We start from the raw sequence: 23,344 nt of genomic DNA, 5'->3' as shown, positions 1-23,344 counted from the left end.
AAGTACAGAAATCCTGCCTGGCTTCAGTCACGTTGTGCAGGATGTAGTCCGTTTTCGTAGCACAGAACCTAGCTTAGATTTAATTCACATTCTTCTGCCTTTTTCTTTGGCTTTTTCCTGGCCTCTCTTGGATTTCAGCTTCTTTTGTTCACTAAATGTAGCCTTGCATGGTCTCCAGCGGTTGACTTAAGACTGTGTACACATTACTGGCTTAAAACAGAACTAGGTCCAGACGGGCAGGGATGTTGTTGTTGTTTTTCTGTGTTCGAAATGAAGTTAGTTTTGGGGGAAACGGATCAAACCTCAGCATTTCCCAAGAAACGACAGGATAGATATGGGTTGTGTGGCGAACGTCGTGTGTGCACCACTTCCCAAACCAATGTTGGGAGCGTACTGGATTCAGAAGTGTGTGCACAGCCCTGTTCTCAGTCCTTTTCTGCCTCCTGCCTCTGGCCTTTGGTGTCAGTCTCTTACTAGTTTAATGCACGATTCTCCACCAACACCCACTCCAAACCTCTTCTGTGTTTTCCACCAAGCCTCCAGACCAGATTTGTGGGTGGTGGAGGTACACAGTTGAATACCACTTATTGTATTATTATTATATTATTATTATTTCTGTATTGTTTTAAGAGAAAGGTTAGCATGTTACACACACATGATCTGATCCCATTCATCTACTCTCTCATGGTGATAAATACCGAACATTCGGTTCCAATGCACGTGAAAAGGAACTAGATCCTTGCTTGCATTGAGGGAGGAACGGGCTGTAAAAAATTATTGCAATTTTAAAGCAACGAAACTTGTCGAGATCGGTATTCAGTCACAACATCGTTGTTGATTAATACCTTTCAAAATTACAGCCTCTCTGTCATTTATTTATACATAACGCTATTATTCTAACAGATATGCAGCGTGAACATTTGGGGAGGGAGGGTTCCCCTCCCCCCCCCCCGCACATCCCACGATCACATTTGCATGGGAGAAATTATTAGCAGAATTAAAAATAAGTAGATGAGCAATGAAAAATAACAGCAAAAATTACTAGTGCCTGTGGTGAGTCACTTAATAAGCAGATAGAAGGATATTAAATAATTACAGGGCTTGCATGGTAGAAGCTGCAGGGAGAGAACAGCTCAGTGAAATGCTACTTGATTTATGAAATGTTATAACTGTCCCTACAAACAGTTAAAGGGACCAAACTAGGCAATTCAATGTCTACTCTCACCTCCACCTGACTTTTTTGATCTCAACCAAATATATATATATTTATAAGTTCAGTTAAAACCTTCAGTCATGACATATTGCACCATGTTCCTTAGACATGCTAAGGAACAGGTGATTGTTATTTTGTCCTCATATGTAAAACCGCAGAATTCAAAGAGGGTGTACTTTCTTTTCCCCATGACCCTAGATTTCAGTAGGATGTCCCATGTCCTAGGCTGTTAAGTAGCTGTAGCAGTGTCTAAGGGAAACAAAAAAATGGCTTAATAAGCCCAGTTTCTACCCCCCCCCCCTTAAATTACTGCTTTAGTCATATTGTGCATATATTGTGCAAGAGGCTCTATTGATGCATTTGTTTTCCCTTCTGATCAGCTCACAGTCTCTTGAGACATCCCAGAGATTGCATGTCAAAGCCCCCGTGCTTTGATTTGAAAGAAACAGTTTATTTTAAGACTTACATTCACAACGGCCCTGTGCTTGTCAGAACTGTCATATGCAGAAAATATTCTGGGCCATTAATTCCACATGGAACGCACAAAATACTATTATATTCAATTTCCTCCCTGTTTTTTGAGGATCTAGCTATATACGGCTGTCTGTCAGATCTGTCTGTCACTGGATCCCAAGTCAGCCTGGACTAAGTAGAATTTCAGTAGTGCTTGTAGACTCATCTCTGCTGACCCTGGACTGATAAGAGATGCATTGTGAACAAGCACGTCCCTCAAACCAAGGTTGTGCTGGGCAGTCGCCATTTCAGATCTTAATGTCAAAACTTGCCCTTTCCAAAAGGGAGAGGTTTACACCTGAGTTGCCCTGTAACAACAAAACTCTAACATATGCGTACATTTCAAACTACTGTTTGCTGCACCTGTTCTGCATGGGAAGGAACCAGGATGCAGAGAAAACTGCTTCTGACGTTGGTGAGGGTAGCATTCCATTGCATAATAATAATAATAATAATAATAATAATAATAATATCTTTATTGTCATTGCCCCCTCTCGGGGACAACGAAATTACTTGGCTGCTCCATCCACCCAGGAAGGGCACTCCACTCAAAATCAGAACAACTATAAAAACACTAATTAAAACAATACAGTATAATACAGCAAGGAAGATTAGATGACTTTCAAAGTCCAGGTTTCCCATTCAGGGCCGAGATCGCTCTGGAGAAGAAGCTGTTCTTGAGACGGCTCGTTCTTGTCTTCATCGTCCTGTATCTCCGTCCCGACGGCAGGAGCTCGAAGAGACAGTGACCAGGATGCGATGGATCTTTTACTATGTCCAGTGCCTTCCTATGGCACCTTGTGGCATAAATCTGCTCTAAGGTGGAGAGTGGGCAGCCAACAATGCTCTCTGCTGCCTTAACAACTCTGCACAACCCCATCCTGTCCTGGGTAGTACAGCTTCCGTACCACACACATAAGCCATAAGTGAGCACGCTCTCAATGGCACAGTGATAGAAGGCAAGCAGCAGTTTCTGCGGAAGATGGTTTTTCCTTAGGATTCTCAAAAAGTACAGTCTCTTCGTTGCCGGCTTGCAAACAGTAAGAATCACAATGAAATTTTAATGGATTCCATTGACTTGTTTAATGATACAGATTCATATTATTGCTAACATAACCATATATACATTTTTTTTAAAAAATGTGCTCTTTCCCTTGGTCATGCTGGACTCTGGGTTGCAAATGCACACATATCAAAGGTCTGTGTGAGCAGAAGATTGATGAGGCAATGTATCTATGCGCAAAGATGCTCTGCTTGTCTTATTTTCAAAGGGCGATGGCTGTGAAAGGCTGGGCTTCAGAAAATTCCATCATAAATGGAAGCAGCAATGGCTGCTGTTCGTTGTTTCATCCCAGACCTGGAATGGAACTCAGTCCAGTGAATATGATTAGTACTCACTCATAAGGTTCTTGGGTTGGTTGGTTTTTTAAGGCTGCAACTGATACATCATGAGTGACCTTTTTATTTTTATTTTTATTAAAAACATTGGTTTGACGTGTCCTGTAAATCAGAACGAGTGGTGTGGAAATAATTGTGCCATTAATTATGTTGTCGAACTAATTACATATATTACATTAAATAGTGGAAAGTGAGAAATATAATATTTGGCAGAAACTGGACTGCAGCAGAAGAGAAACAGCGCTGGTTGTGACAAAGATAGGTTGGAACAGAAATACAGTGGTGCCCCGCAAGACGAATGCCTCGCAAGACGGAAAACTCGCTAGACGAAAGAGTTTTCCGTTTTGGAGGTGCTACGCAAAACAAATTTCCTATGGGCTTGCTTCGCAAGACGAAAATGTCTTGCGAGTTCCTGCGGGGGGTTTTTCCTCCCCCCCCCCTTTTTCAAAGCCGCTAAGCCGCTTATCAGCTGATCCGCTAAGCCGCTTATCAGCTGATCCGCTAAGCCGCTTATCAGCTGATCCGCTAAGCCGCTTATCAGCTGATCCGCTAAGCCGCTTATCAGCTGATCCGCTAAGCCGCTAATAGCGCTAATCCGCTAAGCCGCTAATGGGCTTGCTTCGCAAGACGAAAAAACCGCAAGACGAAGAGACTCGCTGAACTGATTCTTTTCGTCTTGCGAGGCACCACTGTAGCTGCTTTCTTACTTCCCTAATGAAAGGACAGGCTGAATTATGTTAGGGAAGGCAAATGCCTCACCTCCACTGACAGGAAGCCAATGTACCACCACACCACAGAGTCCCAGGCTAATGTCACCACAGTGCAAGCTAGAAGTGGCAATGGAAACTAGAACCAGCCCTATGCCCTCCCCCCTGATCTGTAGCAGTGGCCTGGAAAACCGGTGGTCCTTGCTTTCCCCCCAATGCACACACACACACACACACACACACACACACACTCTTTCATATGCCCCATGCTGACAAGCAATTAACTTGTGAACAAATCACAGCAAGAAGAATCAACAATGGTAGCATGTACATCTCCTGCAAATAGGATCACTGAGGTCCTCCTCCGAGGGCCTTCTGGCGGTTCCCTCCCTGCGAGAAGTGATGTTACAGGAAACCAGGCAGAGGGCCTTCTCAGTAGTGGCACCTGCCCTGTGGAACGCCCTCCCATCAGATGTCAAAGAAATTAACAACTATCTGACTTTTAGAAGACTTCTGAAGGCAGCCCTGTTTAGGGAAGTTTTCGATGTTTGATGTTTTAGCGTGTTTTTAATATTCTGTTGGGAGCCGCCCAGAGTGGCTGGGGAAACCCAGCCAGATGGGCGGGGTATAAATAATAAATTATTATTATTATTATTTCTCTGCAGAGGCAAAAACCACAAGTTAAAGTTGAAGAGCACAACGACATCAGCTAAAACAGGACTATAGAAATGTGCTTTGCTACCTGCCTCCTACACAAATACAAAACCATAGAAATAATATATCTGCCTACACTGTGTTCAGTTTATTACTACAGTGGCTATCGTGCATCTTTCTGCATCTCCCTTAAGGCCAGAGGGCTTGCCTTGATCCCACTCTTCCACCACCAACGAGCATCCACAGTCCAGGGAAAGTAACGAATTGGGTCCATGTCCCTTGAACCATTTGCCAATTGTACTTTACAAGGCAAGGCCCATTGGGTTCATCTCCCCACCACCGCCATGCTAAGACATCAAAAGCCATGAAAGTATATAAACTGGAGAATGCACAAAATGTGATTGATCTTGAAAATCCTGCTGGGCAGCTGTGTGTGCATAAATTTTAAGCACACTTTGTTATGAGGAAGCGATGGGAAATTCTGAGGGGGGGTGGATGAAGTAGCAGAGTGAACGTTTTCCTTGACATCTTGGCACTTACCACGCTCAGCCTTCGCAGGGTACGGAGCAAGAAAAAATGGATTATGCCCTAAACAACAAACGGCGAGTCATTCGTTTAGTGCTGCAATGGGCTGCTTTGTATGGAGATATCCTGCAAGAGGACGAAGCGGCAATGGCGTTTCTGGAGGTAGGGCGCAATTGCTTAGTACTGCTGTTTTGTTGGAATCAATATTAACTAGTTACTGAGGCAGGAGAGCTGAGCCAAAACTGTTTCCCAAGTTTTAGAATTCTCCTTCCTAAGGACGTTACATTTAAGCACAATCAACTATAGATGTCCTTATTGGGGTTTTTGCATTGCTGCTGCAAACAATATCATGCTTTGTTGCCACTGGCTGCAATTTCAGGGAGGAAAGTGGGGGTGGAGATACCAGTCTGTTTTCTAATACAGAAACAATCACATTGAAAGAAATGGACATTGTGAGAATATGGAAACTAGACGTTTCCAGGGCAATCCCATGCATGTAATACTACTTGGCAGTAAACAGTACTGTGTTAGGTGGCGCTGTGGTCTAAACCACTGAGCCTCTTGGGCTTGCGAATCCGGTTGGCGGTTCGAATCCCCACAACGGGGTGAGCTTCCATTGCTCTGTCTCAGCTCATGCCAAACCTAGCAGGACAAAAGCATGCCAGTGCAAGTAGATAAATAGGTACCGCTGCAGCAGGAAGGTAAACAGCGTTTCTGTGTGCTCTGGTTTCTGTCACAGTGTTGCATTGCGCCAGAAGCAGTTTAGTCATGCTGGCCACATGACCCGGAAAGCTGTCTGTGGACAAACGCCAGCTCCCTTGGCCTGAGAGCAAGATGAGCACCACAACCCCATAGTCGCCTTTGACTGGACTTAACCGTCCAGGGGTCCTTTACCTTTTTTTACTCTGTATAGAATTGCAGTCAAAATGATGTTCTGATTAGCATACTGCCCCCCTCCGCTTTTCACGGGAAAACCATGGCCGTTATCTGGGAACACCAAGCCATTTCAGAAATAATAAAATATTAAATGTGTACAGTGTATTTTTTAAATACACTTAATGGATCCAAATGGTTTCCAGAGAGTGGTAGGGGATGCTTTATCCCATGTTGATGGCCTTTCAGCTGATTCCCTGGTGGCCTGCTGGAATGTGGAGTTAACCAGGGCTATTGACTGTTTGGCTCCGAAGCGCCCTCTCCGATTGCATGGTTTTCCACGGATCTGAGGGCAATGAAACAATTGTTGAGACGGCTAGAGCGCCGGTGGCGGATAACTCATTCCGAATCTGACCGGACACAGGTTAGAGCTCAACGTCGAGCCTACCAAGTGGCGATAGCAACGGCGAAGAAGACTTTCTTCGCCGCCTCTATTGCATCTGCAGAAAACAGCAGCAGGAGACTTTTTCAGGTGGTTCACAATTTAGCGGAACCACCTGTGACATCGGGGCCCAGTACGGGCCACATGATCTCCTGCAATGATTTTGCAAAGTTTTTTGCAGATAAAATCGCTCAGATTCTGGAAGAAGTAGACTCCACCGTGGGAGCAGGGCCAGGGCGGGAGAGTGCTAGAGTCCTGTCTAGTCAAGTTGTGTGGGATCAATTCCAATCTGTTACCTCCGAGGATGTGGACAGGCTGCTTGGACGAGTGAAGCCAACCACCTGTCTCCTGGATCCTTGCCCATCCTGGCTTATAAAAGCTAGCTGGGAAGGACTGGGCAATGGGCTTCGTGGGGTGGTGAATGCTCCCCTCCGTGAGGGAGCCTCCCAGACCTGCTGAAAGAGGCGGTTATTAAACCACTTCTTAAAAAACCATCTTTAGATGCGGCCACGATGGCCAATTATCGCCCAGTCTCAAATCTTCCATTCTTGGGCAAGGTGATTGAGCGATTGGTTGCTGAACAACTCCAGGCACGCCTGGAAGAAGCGGACCATTTGGATCCCTTCCAGTCGGGATTCAGGCCTCATCATGGGACTGAAACTGCCTTGGTCGCACTGGTTGATGATCTCCAGCGGGCTAGGGACAAAGGTGAGAGCTGTTTCCTAGTTCTGCTGGATCTCTCAGCGGCATTTGATACCATCGACCATAACATCCTTCTGGACCGTCTTGAGGGGCTGGGAGCTGGGGGCACTGTCATACAGTGGTTCCGCTCCTTCCTCCTGGGCCGTGTTCAGAAAGTGGTGGTGGGGGATGAGTGTTCAGACCCCTGGGCTCTCACTTGTGGGGTGCCTCAGGGTTCTGTCCTCTCCCCCATGCTTTTCAACATTTACATGCAGCCGCTGGGAGAGATCATCAGGAGGTTTGGGCTGGGTGTTCATCAGTATGCGGATGATACCCAGCTCTACCTCTCTTTTAAATCAGAACCAGTGAAGGCGGTGAAGGTCCTGTGTGAGTGTCTGGAGGCGGTTGGAGGATGGATGGCGGCTAACAGATTGAGGTTGAATCCTGACAAGACAGACAGGAGTCGGGCAGGTGTGGAGGATTCCCTGGTCCTGAATGGGGTAACTGTGCCCCTGAAGGACCAGGTGCGCAGCCTGGGAGTCATTTTGGACTCACAGCTGTCCACGGAGGCACAGGTCAAATCTGTATCCAGGGCAACTGTTTACCAGCTCCATCTGGTATGTAGGCTGAGACCCTACCTGCCCGCGGACTGTCTCGCCAGAGTGGTGCATGCTCTGGTTATCTCCCGCTTGGACTACTGCAATGCGCTCTACGTGGGGCTAACTTTGAAGGTGACCCAGAAACTACAACTAATCCAGAATGCGGCAGCTAGACTGGTGACTGGGAGCGGCCGCCAAGACCATATAACACCATTCCTGAAAGACCTACATTGGCTCCCAGTACGTTTCCGAGCACAATTCAAAGTGTTGGTGCTGACCTTTAAAGCCCTAAACGGCCTCGGTCCAGTATATCTGAAGGAGCGTCTCCTCCCCCATCGTTCTGCCCGGACACTGAGGTCCAGCTCCGAGGGCCTTCTGGCGGTTCCCTCAATGCGAGAGGCCAAGTTACAGGGAACCAGGCAGAGGGCCTTCTCGGTAGTGGTGCCCCCCCCCCCCCCCCCCGTGGAACGCTCTCCCATCAGATGTCAAAGTGATAAACAACTACCTGACATTCAGAAGACATCTGAAGGCAGCCCTGTTCAGGGAAGTTTTTAATATGTGACATTTTAGTGTATTTTTCATCTTTGTTGGAAGCCGCCCAGAGTGGCTGGGGAAACCCAGCCAGATGGGCGGGGTACAAATAATAAATTATTATTATTATTATTAAAAATCCCTAACTATAAGCTGTGGTCAAGCAAAGCTCCTTGGCATCATCGATGCAAATGCAAGCCAAGTACTGCAAATGACCCCATAGCCGCTATCACTGTTCGACTGATCCCTTTTCAGGTGTCTATATAAAGGCTTAAATGAAGTTGCAAGGAAGAGGGAGTTTTCGTGAGCACACTATCTCTGCTGCCCTCATGGCGCTGGGTGCAGGTTCAAAAGTCATTGCCTGCAGCATGGAAACCTCCTGTACTTGGGGAGGGTGCATTTTGGAGCCCAGATTTTTCACGGGAGCCTGTGTGAAAACAGGAGATTTCTCCCTGCAAACAGCCCCCTTTGAACTCGTGGAAGGTGGCAGGAGTGGAGCCAGTGTACCCATGCGTTCCCGTAAGCCTCTACCTGCAATCCTAAGTAGGGCTTGAGTTTACCCTGCTCTCCCCAAATGTTTCAGTCCATGAGATAGAAAATCAAAAGAGCAGATCTTACTACCATGTTTAAACATGATGATAATAAATAAATAAAATAATAATAAATAACTGGCTAGGTTTGACCAACACCAGTAGATAAATAGGTACCACTGTGGCAGGAAGGTAAACGGTGTTTCCGTGCTGTCTGGCATTTGTCGTGGTGTCAGAAGTGGTCGGAAGTGGCTGCTGGCCACGTGACCCGGAAAGCTGTCGGTGGACGAATGGCGGCTCCCTCGGCCTGAAGCATGATGACAGCCGCACCCAATAGTTAAGTTGGACTTGCCCACCCAGGGGTCCTTTACCTTTACCTTTTAAATAACTAACACTCTTTCTCTTTAATGACATGGAAGATCTGTTGCTAGAGGTGACCATCTCACTCTGCCAACTCCATCTCTTGAGATAATATTGGATTAGAGGTGGAGTAAGATTCAGAGGGCATCTTCCATCCTTTTGAACTTTTCCAATGCGGACATTTGTTTCTCTGGTATTTTCAGGAACCCCTATTGAACCGTTTTTCTTTGTAGTCAGCCCACCTGCAATACGTATCTTGACAAGTTGACTGTCTCTTTGTATTATTGTTTGAAGGGTGTTCTTTTTCATTTAATAGGAGTTTTATGTATGTGTATCAGATGATACGAGGATGATTACAGCCCTCAAAGAGCAACTACCAGAGCTAGAGAAGACTATGAAACAAATGTAAGCATAACCTTGAATTGGTTCATCTCTATACTAGCTTTTGCAAATATGTGAAACCAGAGAGAAAGCTTCATTGTATTCCATCTCCCCATCAGCAAAGAATTTAGCTAGAACTTTTTTTTAGAGTTTGTATACCAAAAAGAGTAGGAAGACATATAGTATTATGAAATGTCATTGTGCTATTGAGCAATCAACCACAGTTTAGCATGATGTCCAAGCCAGGCCAACGAAGTGGAGTAGGGAAACTTGAAGTGCTATGGCATCCTACCATACACCTGTGTTTCTAGATGTTACAGGAGAGAGGAAGAGGAGGACTGCGGTTTGCAAACATGCATTTTGAATCCTGCAAAGGAATTCAGTATGTTTCCGAGCACAACTCAAAGTGTTGGTGCTGACCTTTAAAGCCCTAAGCGGCCTTGGTCCAGTATATCTGAAGGAGCATATCCACCCCCATCGTTCTACCCGGACACTGAGGTCCAGTGCCGAGGGCCTTCTGGCGGTTCCCTCACTGCAAGAAGCCAAGTTACAGGGAACCAGGCAGAGGGCCTTCTCAGTAGTGGCGCCCGCCCTGTGGAACGCCCTCCCACTAGATGTCAAAGAGAACAACAACTACCAGACTTTTAGAAGACATGTGAAGGCAGCCCTGTTTAGGGAAGCTTTTAATATTTGATGTATTACAGTATTTTAATATTTTTTTGGAAGCCGCCCAGAGTGGCTGGGAAAGCCCAGCCAGATGGGCGGGGTATAAATAACAAATTATTATTATTATTATTATTATTATTATTATTATTATTATTATTATTATTAGGCTCTTGGGTGAAGGAGCTTCCACCTGCCACTGCTTCTTTGCTCTAGATTTTTGGGGAAGGGCCACAGCTCAGTGGCAAAGGATCTGCTTTACACGTAGAAGCCAATACCTGTCTTTTCCAGGTAGAATCCCTGCCTGAAACCCCACAGAGCTGTTGCCTGACAGTGTAGAAGATGAACACTGAGCTTAATGGAATCTACAATCCACTAATGGACTCACTGGAAAGGCAGCAACCTATGTTACTGTGTTCCTCCTCTTGAAACAGCTTTGCTTCAAAAAACAAACCACCTTGATCTCTTTTTTCATACATAATGCAAAGCAAGGATTCTTTGAAGGATTAATTAAATGCTAAAAGAGTTCTTTTCCTAGCCTCATGGGGAGAAGGAGAGTGGCATGCACAAGCCTGAGGCTTCACTTGCGTTTTGCTTGTGCACATAGTGCCAAACCATGGTTTAGTGTTACGTGTGAACCAAACCACTGTTCCTAAAATCTTCCAAATTTTCACCCTCCAAAAATATGCTGTATTTTTCTTTTTGCAGATCAGAGGAAGCTAAAGCACCACAGAAAAAGGTAACTATTTTGACTGCTCAGCCCACATAAAATGTTAAACTGTTATTTTCCCAACCACTAAAGGCAAGTGCACACCTGTGGATTGGCAAGTACATCTTTACTATTGTATCCTGTCCGATGCATCGGTATCGTTTATACTTTGGAAAGCACATTGGTTGTGCAGACGTGCTATAGTTTTGTGTGTACGCATAACATTACATGCATGCGGTTAAAACAGAAGATGTGAAGGTGCCCTGAGAATTTAGTCTCCAAAGAATAAGCAAGTCCACGCAATGAAATTCGATCAGATCTATGGGCATTCTGTTATTCTTTCTCCCACACGCACCATCAGCTGTATAACACATCACAAAGTTAAATGATGGGATTCACCACCACAGCATACAGTGGCGGCTGCCAACTTGGATGGCTTCAGAAAGGGATTAGGCAAACTCATGACCAATAGCCGCTAGCCACACAAAGGCTTTGTGTAGACTGCCTCCAGTATCAAAGGCAGTATGTCTCCAAATCACTGAGGTCAGCTCCCTTAGGGCAAATGGTCCACTGTCCCACCAACCTCAGGTTGCTCTCGGCCACCCCCCACCCACCTGCCTTCTCAATAATCTGTCCAGGTGATGGCGCTGTCTTCTCAGCTTCTTCAGACCTTGTAGAACTCAGCAGGAAAGAGGATACGGGCTCTGGCTCCACCTAGTGTTGGTCTTTCTGCCTTCTGCCCCACTAGTCCCATTGAGCACCAGCCACCTCTGCTCTGAATGCCAGTTGCTGGGGAGGGCATAGAATCGTAGAACCGTTGAAAGGGACCACAGGGGTTCATCTAGTCCAACCCCCATTCAATGCAGGAATCTTTTGCCCATCGTAGGACTCGAACCCACAACCCTGAGATTAAGAGTCTCGTGCTCTAGAGCGAGGAGAGTGCTTAATAGGCAAGATGTTAAATTGTTTTTATATGCAACAACTGCGGCAAGAGTATTGTTAGCCCAGAAATGGAAACAAGAAGAAATTCCGACGAAAGAAGAATGGCAGGCGAAATTAATGGACTATGCAGAATTGGACAAAATGACAGGAAGGATTCGAAACCTGCGGGACCAGAGATTTACAGAAGATTGGAAGAAGTATATGAATTATTTGAAGAGCAACTGTGATCAACAAATTACACTAGTAGGACTACAAGAAGTTTTGTAAGGAGAAATATACGAAGTGTTACAAAGTAGAAGAAGATAGAGATATTGGTTATGAGTTTGAAATGAAATAGGGAAGATAAGAAATGCATACTGAGAGATTAGATTGGAAAATTTTCAGACAGGATTGATGGAAGTCAGAAATTTGAATAAGATGTAAAAGTATGTTTAATTAGTGTTGAAAATGATATGTTAAAAAAACTAATTATATATATATATATATATATATATATATATATATATATATATATATAAAAATAAAATAGGGCGAGGAGAGTGCTGTTGCGCTCATGCCCTGTCACGGGCATCTGGTTGGTCATTGTGAGAACAGATTGCTGGACTAGGTGAGTCTTGGGCCTGATCCGGCATGACAACTCTTACGTAATATGCAGTAGCTTTCTGGAAAAGTTTTCTGCTTGCGTTTACAATCATGGGATTTTGTCGGGTTTGTTTCCCCAGCACAAAGTTCTCTTGCAGCACTTCAACACGAGTGACGAAAGAACGCAAAAACGGCAGCCCATAAGGGGAAGCGATGAACGTAAGTCATTGAGTATGATCACAGGACTTGGGTGATAGAAGAAAAGGACCACCAGCCCCGGGTGGAATTTTGTCCAGGGTTTCTTCTAATGTTGAGACGGCCCCTGAGCTGGGTTAGGAGTGGTCAGGATTAAACCATCTTCTCCCCCCTAGCAACTCACCGCCCTTTCTTAGTCTGCCAAGCATCAAGGATTGGTATTTACTGGACAGCCTCTCCTGCTCTGCCCTGCAGAGGACCTTAAGGTCCATGAATAATCATAGTTTAGAGGTCCCGGGCCCTAAGGAAGTCAGAATATCCCCCACCAGGGCCAGGGCCTTTTCAGTGATGACCTGGTGGAATGTTCTGTCCCATGAGACTAGGGCCCTTCAGGATTTAACCTCCTTCCATCAGGCCTGTAAGACAGAGCTATTCTGCCTGGCTTTTACTTTGAATTCAGCCTGATCTTTTATTTCCCTTCTCTTCCCTCCCCCTCCCCTTTTATGAAGATGACCCACTCTGAGACCCCACAGCTAATTCTCCCCTGGCCTCCTCGCTGGCCTAAGTAGGACTAATTCTGCCAGCTAGCCCTGGTGACTGCCTAATGCTTATTAGATGGATTTCCCCCAAATTGATTTCCGAACTTTGAATTTTATTGTTATTCATTTTTTATACTGTATTTTATGCTGCTTTTACAATTAAGTGTTTTAAATTTGTGGTTAGCCGCTCTGAGCCTGGTTTTTGAACCGGGGAGGGTGGGGTATAACTAAATATTTCTTCTTCTTCTTCTTCTTCTTCTTCTTCTTCTTCTTCTTCTTCTTCTTCTTCTTCTTCTTACTCTTCTTACTCTTCTTGCAGTGGTGCCTCGCAAGACGAAATTAATCCGTTCCGTGAGGCTCTTCGTATAGCAGTTTTCCCGTCTTGTGAAGCAAGCCCATTGACAGCTTAGCGGATTAGCGCTTTTAGCGGTTTAGCGACTTTTAGCGGATCAGCTGTTAAGCGGCTTATCAGCGGATTAGCTGATAAGCGGCTTAGCGGCTTAGGAAAAGGGGGGGGAGGGGGAAAACCCCGCAGGAACTCGCAAGACATTTCGTCTTGCGAAGCAAGCCCATAGGGAAATTCGTTTTGCGAAGTGCCTCCAAAACGGAAAACCCTTTCGTCTAGCGGGTTTTCCGTCTTGCAAGGCGTTCGTCTTGCGGGGCACCACTGTATTATTATTATCAATAAGGATAAAGATGCATGCCTACTGCCAATCTCTGGGACTTTCTGGTTTGGCTGCTACTCCTCCTTGCTGTTGGTGCCCTGCTCTCTCAACAGCATGTGAGCGGTGTGAGGAGCAAGGAGAAGCAGAAGCAAGCCTCCACAGATGTGGCCTCCTCCCTCTCGGACAAAGATGGGGATCCTGTGGGTTTCCAGATGTTCTTGGACTCCAGCTCTCCTTCGCCACAATGGTCGGGGGGTGATGGGAGCAACATCAACTTCCCCATCTCTGCTTTAGGATTGGGCCTAGGAGAAGCAAGAAACTATGGGGCCCACTGAGAACACCCTCCCCTTTAACAAAACAAAATAAAATAGGGCAGTGCTAAGTTGCATACAGTTGTAATGCAATACCTCAAGGACCACCTCTTTCCATATGAACCTACTCGGACCCTGAGGCCCTCCTTTGTGTGCCTCCTCCTCGAGAGGTTCGGAGGGTGGCAACATGAGAACAGGGCCTTCTCTGTAGTGGCTCCCCCATCTGTGGAATGGTCTTTCCAGGGAAGTTCACCTGGCGCCTTCATTATACACCTTTAGGCGCCAGGCAAAAACGTTCCTTTTTAACCAGGCCTTTGGTTGATCCGATTTACATCCTATGCCCTTTTAAAATGTATTCTTTGTGTGGGGAGGGGAGGGGCTATTGGGTTGTTGTTTTTATTTTTATTAGGTATTTTGTGGTTTTATATCTTGATTTTATTCTGTGAACTGCCCTGAGACCCCAGGGTATAGGTCAGTATATAAATTCAATTAATAATAATAATAATAATAATAATAATAATAATAATAATAATAACTGAATTCATCTATTGTATTTTAATATTTTGTTGGAAGCCGCCCAGAGTGGCTGGGGAAACCCAGCCAGATGGGTGGGGTATAAATTATCATCATTATTATTATCATCATCATCATCATCATCATCATCATCATCATCATATTCTGCATCCTGCCTTGTTTCATCTTCTTACAGCCCTTATTCATGATGTGCCTTGTTTCTGAAGTTTTGTTCAAGGTGTACTGCATCGACCAAACCTACACTACAATCCGCATTCCAGTGTTGTCTTCCGTAAAAGAAGTTATCAGTGCCGTAGCTGACAAGCTGGGCTCTGGAGATGGCTTGATATTAGTAAAGATGAGCTCGGGAGGAGGTAAGGGCATTTGCATAATCTTTAACACTCCTCATTTACCTTTTGGGCAGCAGACCATGAAGGAATGGGGAAAGCTCGCACTGATTTCTTTAAATACTTTTCATGTTTCATTTTTAATACCTGGCAAACCGGACTGCACCTTTCGCTGTGGGCAATGGAATCTAAATTTCTGCGCCTTGGCTGTCATCAACCTCCCCACAGACCCAACCCCAAAATCTGCAGCCAGAAACCTCAGTCTGAAGCCGCAGCACATTACACAAATTAGATCCATGGCCAGAGTGTGAATGTAAGCTTTCAGCCTTTAATTGTAGATTAATCCAATGGATTGGTTTAGTTGTACGTTAATCAGCTAAAGCTTTAGTTGATTACTTGGGAGGCTGCGCATTAACGGCTCACCTGTTTATTTTTAAGGCTGCCCCATGTGTCTGGTTTGCCACTGTTGTATAGAATGATGAAGAGAATATTAAAGATATTCTTTCCATCTCACCATAATGAAAATCATTAAACTGGAAATCACCTCATGGTTCGTTTAATAGATAAAAAAAAGGCACATATGTACCCTGTACGTTTTCGGAAATAAGCAAGTATGTTTAAACTTAATTGATTCATTGGTTTAAAAGCCAGACGATGAATCAGCTGAAAATTATTTAGTTGGTCGACAGACATTAAACTTGATTCAGTAATTTGACTGAGGTATATCTTCCCTGGTATTTTTAAATAAAAAGGCTTTTTTAGTAGTATATCTGTGTTAGGATCGGTGAACTGCCCTGAGATCTGTAGTTACAGGGTGGTATATAAACTGAAATAATAATAATAATAGCACAACAGCTTTGTGGTAATAAATGAGCTCTGTCTGGCGGAAAGACAGGATACAAATTTAACAAATAAGGATGCAGCCCTATTTACACTTAGCTGACATGGTCCTCCTGCTTTCCGTTTTCTCCTCACAACAACCCTGTGAGGTAAAAAGGTAAAGGGACCCCTGACCATTAGGTCCAGTCGTGGCCGACTCTGGGGTTGCTGCGCTCATCTCGCTTTATTGGCCGAGGGAGCCGGCATACAGCTTCTGGGTCATGTGGCCAGCATGACTAAGCCGCTTCTGGCGAACCAGAGCAGTGCACGGAAACGGCGTTTACCTTCCTGCCGGAGCGGTACCTATTTATCTACTTGCACTTTGACGTGCTTTTGAACTGCTAGGTTGGCAGGAGCAGGGACCAAGCAACGGGAGCTCACCCCGTTGTGGGGATTCGAACCGCTGACCTTCTGATCGGCAAGTCCTAGGCTCTGTGGTTTAACCCACAACGCCACCCGCGTCCTACCCTGTGAGGTAGGTTAGGCTAAAAAAAAGTGATTGGCCCAAGGTCAGCCAGTGCGCCTCATGGCTGAGTGGGGATTTGATCCTTGGTCTTCAAGTCCAAAATTTGAACCACTACACCATGCCAGCTGCCTTTGGGTGGCCTATGAATGTATCTCATGTCCCCATTCAACCCACCTTCTTTCCTTAGTATTTATGTGTGGGTAAGGCTTGAGGTGGGGGGAACAGGGTTCTATAAATCCTATGGGAATCCTCCTTCCATGGGTGGTGTGCTCAAGATGGACGAGATCATGCCCTATATGTTTTCATTTGGTAAAATATAGGGTGGGTGGGTTTTTTGGGAGAGGGGAGGGAGGGTCCTATGGCAAAAGCTTTGTTTTGATGGAAGATTAAATATTTGACCTTTAAGGCCGACCATTAGTTGAAGGGAAGTCTTTAAGAAAGGTAGCGCTGCGTTGAGGTACAACTGCTGGTTCCAATTTTGTGCGGCGCTGTGAATTCTGACAGAGTTAATTAAAGCTACATTGGAACGCAAATAGAAACTGTTGTCGGGGACAATTCTTTTTCCGCAAATGAATTGATACCAGGGGCGTCCCTATTCTGCAATTTCAATAGGATTTCTTTCACCAGAGTGGGAGGCATTCTGGTGGACCTACGCTGGGACAAAAAGATTTATAAGGCAGTTAATTAGCCCTTCTGAACCAATCCGTGACGTGCAGGTATCTTTTGTTGATGGGATTGCGAGAGCTAAATATAACTGACAGCACAATCTTACGCATCTCTTCCAAAAAGCAAGCCCAACCATTGCTATTACATTCCGAAATGAATTATTACATTATATGTTAAGGTTGCTGTGTTAAAACTTTCCCCACCTTCATCTGAATGTGATAAATCTCATTGACAGCTTTAGACCCATTTTCCTGAACAGGAACATCAGTGTTTTTGTCATCAGCCTTCTTCCAGTGCTGTGGATTAAACCACAGAGCCTAGGGCTTGCCGATCAGAAGGTCAGCAGTTTGAATCCCTGCGACGGGATGAGCTCCCATTGCTTGGTCCCTGCTCCTGCCAACCTAGCAGTTCAAAAGCACATCAAAGTGCAAGTAGATAAATAGGTACCACTCCAGCGGGAAGGTAAATGGCGTTTCCGTGTGCTGCTCTGGTTCGCCAGAAGCAGCTTAGTCATGCTGGCCACATGACCCGGAAGCTGTACACCAGCTCCCTTGGTCAATAAAGCGAGATGAGAGCAGCAACCCCAGAGTCAGCCATGACTGGACCTAATGGTCAGGGGTCCCTTTACCTTTACCTTCTTCCATTTATAGAGGACGCCAGTGAAGTCTTTCCAGCTCAGACTCAGAAACAAGCTTCAGGTACTTGGGAATGCTCACCTCAGGTGAACACAGGAAGGCCTCAGATACTTCCTTTGAAGAGTTCCCTACCACCACGCGCACACTGATTTCCCCAGGGTCTAAGCAGGCCCCATGCAACACAGTGGAGAAATCTCTTGCTTTGCTGGAAGGCTTTGAAGAGCTTCCTCTAGGACAGCTGGCAGAGTTGCCATCACACCAAGGACAAATAGCATAGAGTGGATTTTCTCAAATCACTTTTCCTATGGGCAGTTCTAGCAAGGGAGATGTTGTGCGAGAGACGTTGTCCCCCAGACAATCTGGGGTTGGGAGCCAAAAGTCAATTCTCATAGAGAACTTTTCTGTAGCGATCACACAGGGTCCCCGGACGTTTCACCGTATATTGATCCCTGTGCCACCACTTTATTTCTCGCTGCCACCACCCAGGCCCTACCTGGTACAATACTGAGTCCAGTCAGGGTTAAATTGGAACATAAACTTCTGTTTATTTATTGCTGTTTAAGAAGCATGTGGTTTCATAAACAGTCTCAGTCAATTACAGTCATGGGGTGCCTATCCAGACCTATAACTTCCGCTACCTGCTCTCACTCACTAAACCACCTCACAGATTTTTACTTGTCTTCCTAGTTCCTAACTGTTCCTGACTCAGCTTATTTCGCTACACTAACTCAACCTACCCACAGACTCTATCCCAATTCACTCCCACTCCAACCAACCACCCAACTCCTAATGAACTCCTCCCTTTGCCCCGCCCAGAGCTGGTTTTATAGTCCCTCTGACTCCACCCCCCAGGTTCTGATTGGGTAACCTGTTTAACTATTTCACCTCCAGCACTCTCATATGTTAACGTCACACCATCTTACCCTAAAGGCAGCCTTTAGGATTGACTGGGCAAGGGGTGCTCTGCTAGCCCAAGAATTGGGCTTCCCCATCCCCAGCTTTCCCAGATGCAATCCTTCAAAGAACCCCCCCCCCAAAAAAAAGGAAGGGCAATGGAAGCATTTCTCCATAGGGTGCTGCCAAGAAGAGCTTGAGAAATGATCCAAGTTCCTCCTAATTTTTTGTTGAAGAACTCTTGATGACTCCAAGTTAGTTTGAGGAAAGCGGGGAAGAATTCACCCATCTCCTTTACACTTCATGCCAGGGAAAGTTTAAAAAGTAAGGTGGCTAGAGATTTGAGTCCCAGTAGAATGACATCGCCGTTTAATGGTAGACACTGGTCTGCTTCAGAAGAGGGTCTCATCATAACTGAGAGCATCATAACTGCAGTCCAGGCACCTGAAGATCTTTACAAGACAAAGATCAAATCCCATAGCTGACCTGGAACTATGAATACAAGTAAAATGTTGTTGCTGTTTTTTGGTTTTTGTTTTTGTTTTTTTAAAAAATTATTGTTAACTTCCTGTTGTTTTTCTTAAAGATGCCAGCTTTTCTAGGAGTAGTATAGATTGACTGCAATGGAGAAAAGAGTCATGTGGTTCTACTACGGACGTGATTAGAAAAACATTGGGATCAAAAAATTAACACTCATAAATTTGGTATATGAAAGAGTGTTACAGAGTGTAATGACAATTGAAAACAAACAATGAATGTCTGCCTCAGTGGTCTCTGTACTGTGTACGTAAAAACTGTTTGGCGTAAAAACACAAACAAATAAAAAGAAAATTTTATATATCCAAATCGCAAGTAATGCCGCCGACTGAGCCGCCACTAATACTTACCTAACCTTTGAGTGCCACACACAAATATTTGAATGTGTCATCCAGTCGAGTGGGCTCTCAAATTATAAAAGCTGCCCTTCCAAATGGAAGAGATTCTCTCAAATTCCACCGTAGGCATCCATTCTGTTTTGTTCCAATGAGAAGTCTTGACAACTTACTTTTCTTGTGAGAATGGGTGTACGTTTTCTATAGTATATCCCATGCTTTTCACGTTCACAGAAAAGGTGGTGCTAAAACCAAACGATGTTTCGGTGTTTACAACGCTCAGTGTTAACGGACGCCTCTTTGCTTGCCCTCGAGACCAGTTTGACTCACTGGTATGTAAGTATGCTAAGCCTCTGAACGCCTTTCGGGTCAGAGGCTGTGCTTTGTACTCCTTACTTGAATGCTATATAACATACACATTTCTCATCCTGAAAATTTATCCTCGGCCTTTCTACATAACTATCCACAAGACATCTGAAGGCAGCCCAGTACAAGGAAGCGTTTTAATGTTTACTGTTTTGTTCTGTTTTTATATATGTTGGAAGCCACCCAGAGTGGCTGGGGCAACCCAGTCAGATGGGTGGGGTACAATTTATTATTATTATTATTATTATTATTATTATTATTATTATTATCACTGGAGATTTTCAAAGCTTGGCAAGTGGGCTGCAAAGAGTTGTGTGGGGAAGATCCATACTATGGGACTGGATAGCATTCTCTGACTAGGACGTTCCCTGATTCAGACCAGGTTTTTAAAATGTATTTATTTAGACAAATTTATACACTGTGCGTATTTTCAATATGAGTACCAGCCGCTTCTCTCATCTTTCACTCAAGAGCTACCCTAGTGTCACACCCTCATCCTAGAGAGGTCTAGAAATCAACCACATAGCAGTGGGGCCTCACGGAAAACAATGGCAGGAACCAGCAAAAATGCAGTACAGCCGTACCTTGGAAGTCGAACAGAATCCGTTCCTGAAGTCCGTTCGGCCTCCAGAACATTCGGAAACCAAAGCGCGGCTTCTGATTGGCTGCAGGAAGCTCCTGCAGCCAATCGGAAGCCCTGTTGGAAGTTCAGCTTCCAAAAGAAGGTTCAGAAACCGGAACACTCACTTCCGGGTTTCGATCATTCGGGAGCCGATTCGTTTGGGAGACAAGACGTTTGAGATCCAAGGTACGACTGTATTGAGGTGGTGATGGCCTTGGGGCGACCCCAATGATATCCTTTGGTGTTGCCATGTGTGGGGTTGCCCTGCTGGCAGGCAGATTATTACCCATGGCAGATCTGGCTAAAGACTCCTAGTCCTGGAAGTGCCAAGAGCAGTCGCCTGCTTACCCAAATGATGAGCCAGGTATTTTCAGTGAACCTGTAGGGACAGGAGAATAAAACTCCCTATGCTTGTGGCGTGAAAGCATATTTCTGTCCTTTTTTAAAGTGCAGTAAAAAGAAGTGTACAGTGGTACCTCTGGTTAAGTACTTAATTCGTTCTGGAGGTCTGTTCTTAACCTGAAACTGTTCTTAACTTGAAGCACCACTTTAGCTAATGGGGCCTCCCGCTGCTGCCGCACCGCCGGAGCACAATTTCTGTTCTCATCCTGAAGCAAAGTTCTTAATCCAAGGTAATATTTCTGGGTTAGCGGAGTCTGTAACCTGAAGCGTATGTAACCTGAAGCATATGTAACCCGAGGTACCACTGTACATGTAATTTTTAAAAAAGCATTATATATAGGCTGGCATATTATGGAGGCACAGAATAAACTCTTTCAAGTCGTTCCTCAGGGCTCTATAATTAAAACCACTGTTCTCATTAGAAAGTCTGGCTTTCCTTAAAACATTCGAAATGTTTGCGAGTACTAACAGCAGAGTAATCCCGCCATGCTCCCAAGGGGTCCACTTCTAGAGACCTGGATTATTATTATAAAGTGCTTTTTGCTCCTTTCATTCAGAGCAGTTTTCGTTGGCAGGCCAGCATGAATTAAGTCCCTCGCTCCAAGCCTTGATCCTGGCTCTTGTCCCCTCCCAATGAGACACTTTGTAGGATTCAATCCATTTCATAGGAACTGTGAAATGGAAGCTTTGACGTCGCTTCAGATACAAAGATAGTTTTGGATCGCGATTGTTTAAAATATAAAGGAAGCAACTAAATTTAAATGCGAATATAAATTTTGTTTAGGTGGTAGTGTGCTTCTGGCATGCCGACGCTTGCGGCCTTCATTTATCATTTTAAAGAGCCTTCTGTATTTTGGACACAGCAGGCAGGTTGCAAAGAGTTTTGGCATTTGCCTGGCACTAAGCAGCAGCGCTTTGGGGTTTTGGGGGAAGGGGTGGGGAGCCTTCCTTTGCAGTCCTTTGTGTTTAAAAGATTGGGAGATCTTCAGAGTAGATACAAATGTAGTTGAAGGATAGCCAAAGATGGGTGCATCCATGGAACTCTCTAAGTTCGTAATCATAGTAAAAGGCACTGTCTCATTAATTTTAACAACAACAACAAAAATCAGGGCCTTCTACTGAACCAGTAAAATTTAAAAGTGCTTAACTTGGCTTGCGTTGTGCCTGCGTTTTTTGGTGCTTTCGACCATTATTCCTTCTACTCCTTAGGAAAGCTCGCGTTTAGGATAGCCTTAAAAGTGCCAGGCAAAAGCTTCCAGTTTTATGTTAATGTTTAGGGAACATAATTGCAATATGGAAACAATTTGGAAAGGGAAATCTTGTCAATGAACTGCACTGCCCTCTAGTGGAGTAAAAAGCAACTAGGAAGAATAGCTTCACCTATCGTTGGGCGGCTGCCAGCTCAAATTACTGGTAACTAGAATGCAAACGGTGTTAAGTTAATTCTTCTTAATGCAGGACTGTAGATATCAGCTCCGCTTACAAATTCAAGTGGGGAGCCGATTCTGATCAATTAAAATCCTACGAAATGGAACATCTCATACCTTGCATGATTCTGCCTCTGCAGCTACAAATCAAGCTATGAATGGCAACCAAAATGCTGTCTAGTCTCCAAACCCTGTTTTCCCAAGGTCAAAAGAATCCTCATAGGAGCCCCGTACAATCCACTCGCCGTTGCATCACTCACAAGCTGAGAGAGATAGAAATGCCATTTCTCAGCAGATGGAACATTTGGCTATAGATTAATGCAGTGTTAACATTACTTAGCATTTATAGAGTGCTTTAGAGTCCGAAGTATTTTACATGGATTATCTCAGTAGCTTTAAGTGGTTAACATCGTCCCCGTTCTGCTTACTGAGTTAGGGTGAGGCCAGCATAACAGCAGCATTTCAACCCAATATTTTCAGCTCACATCTTCATCACAACACAGCATTAGTTCTCTTTAGGTCATCTATCCAACATACAAACTTTCCATTCGCGCACCAGGCGGCATCTTCATTCCTTGTGTTACGTGGCACGGGAAAACGCCGTTTTGATGTTTCTTGTTTGTTTTAATGAAAGATGGGAACAATTAAGATTAATTTAGCCCGCACTTTGTATGTGCATATAGCTGTAATTAATATAATTGTGAGTGAAGGTCATGTGGAAACAAATGGCAGATAATGAATGGTATATTTATTCATGAGTGTACTCTTCCTATGTCAGAAGCCCCTGGTGTCAAGTAAACAAAAGAAGATTCTCCAGATGATTCCTAGGTCTGGAGATATGTGCTGTAAATGGCTTGTAAATGCACAAGGATTTCTCCCCGGCCTGTTTCCCTAAGTGATATTTGCCCCACTGGGGAAAACACACAGTGGGTGCAAAAGAAGAAGAAGAGTTTGGATTTGATATCCTGCTTTATCACTACCCTAAGGAGTCTCAAAGCAGCTAACATTCTCCTTTCCTTTCCTCCCCCACAACAAACACTCTGTGAGGTGAGTGGGGCTGAGAGACTTCAAAGAAGTGTAACTGGCCTCAAAGAAGTGTAACTGGCAGCTGCATGTGGAGGAGCAGGGAAGCGAACCCAGTTCACCAGATTACGAGTCTCCTGCTCTTAACCACTACACCACACTGGCTCAGTCCCTGTCAACTCCAGGAAGGAATGGGTGTCCTCTATTAGGAAGCATGGA

At 44.8% G+C, this 23,344-nt stretch overlaps 1 protein-coding gene across 4 annotated transcripts in view; it reads left to right on the top strand.

The window, feature by feature from the left end:
• The window catches only part of RAPGEF4 (Rap guanine nucleotide exchange factor 4), a 170,127-nt gene that overhangs the window by 129,281 nt on the left and 17,502 nt on the right, over positions 1 to 23,344 (top strand). For all 4 annotated transcript variants that reach the window (XM_081864670.1, XM_081864672.1, XM_081864671.1 and 1 more), the window contains 6 exons: positions 5,022 to 5,172; positions 9,343 to 9,431; positions 10,779 to 10,809; positions 12,444 to 12,522; positions 14,754 to 14,900; positions 19,520 to 19,617. In XM_081864670.1, coding sequence (XP_081720796.1) covers positions 5,022 to 5,172; positions 9,343 to 9,431; positions 10,779 to 10,809; positions 12,444 to 12,522; positions 14,754 to 14,900; positions 19,520 to 19,617 — 595 coding nt within the window. The remainder of the gene's footprint in view (positions 1 to 5,021; positions 5,173 to 9,342; positions 9,432 to 10,778; positions 10,810 to 12,443; positions 12,523 to 14,753; positions 14,901 to 19,519; positions 19,618 to 23,344) is intronic.

Source organism: Podarcis erhardii, assembly GCF_964252035.2.
Source record: "Podarcis erhardii genome assembly, chromosome: 1".
Taxonomy (NCBI): Eukaryota; Metazoa; Chordata; class Lepidosauria; order Squamata; family Lacertidae; genus Podarcis; species Podarcis erhardii.
Note: the sequence above shows the minus strand (reverse complement) of the source record. Positions and strands in the feature narration are given on the sequence as shown.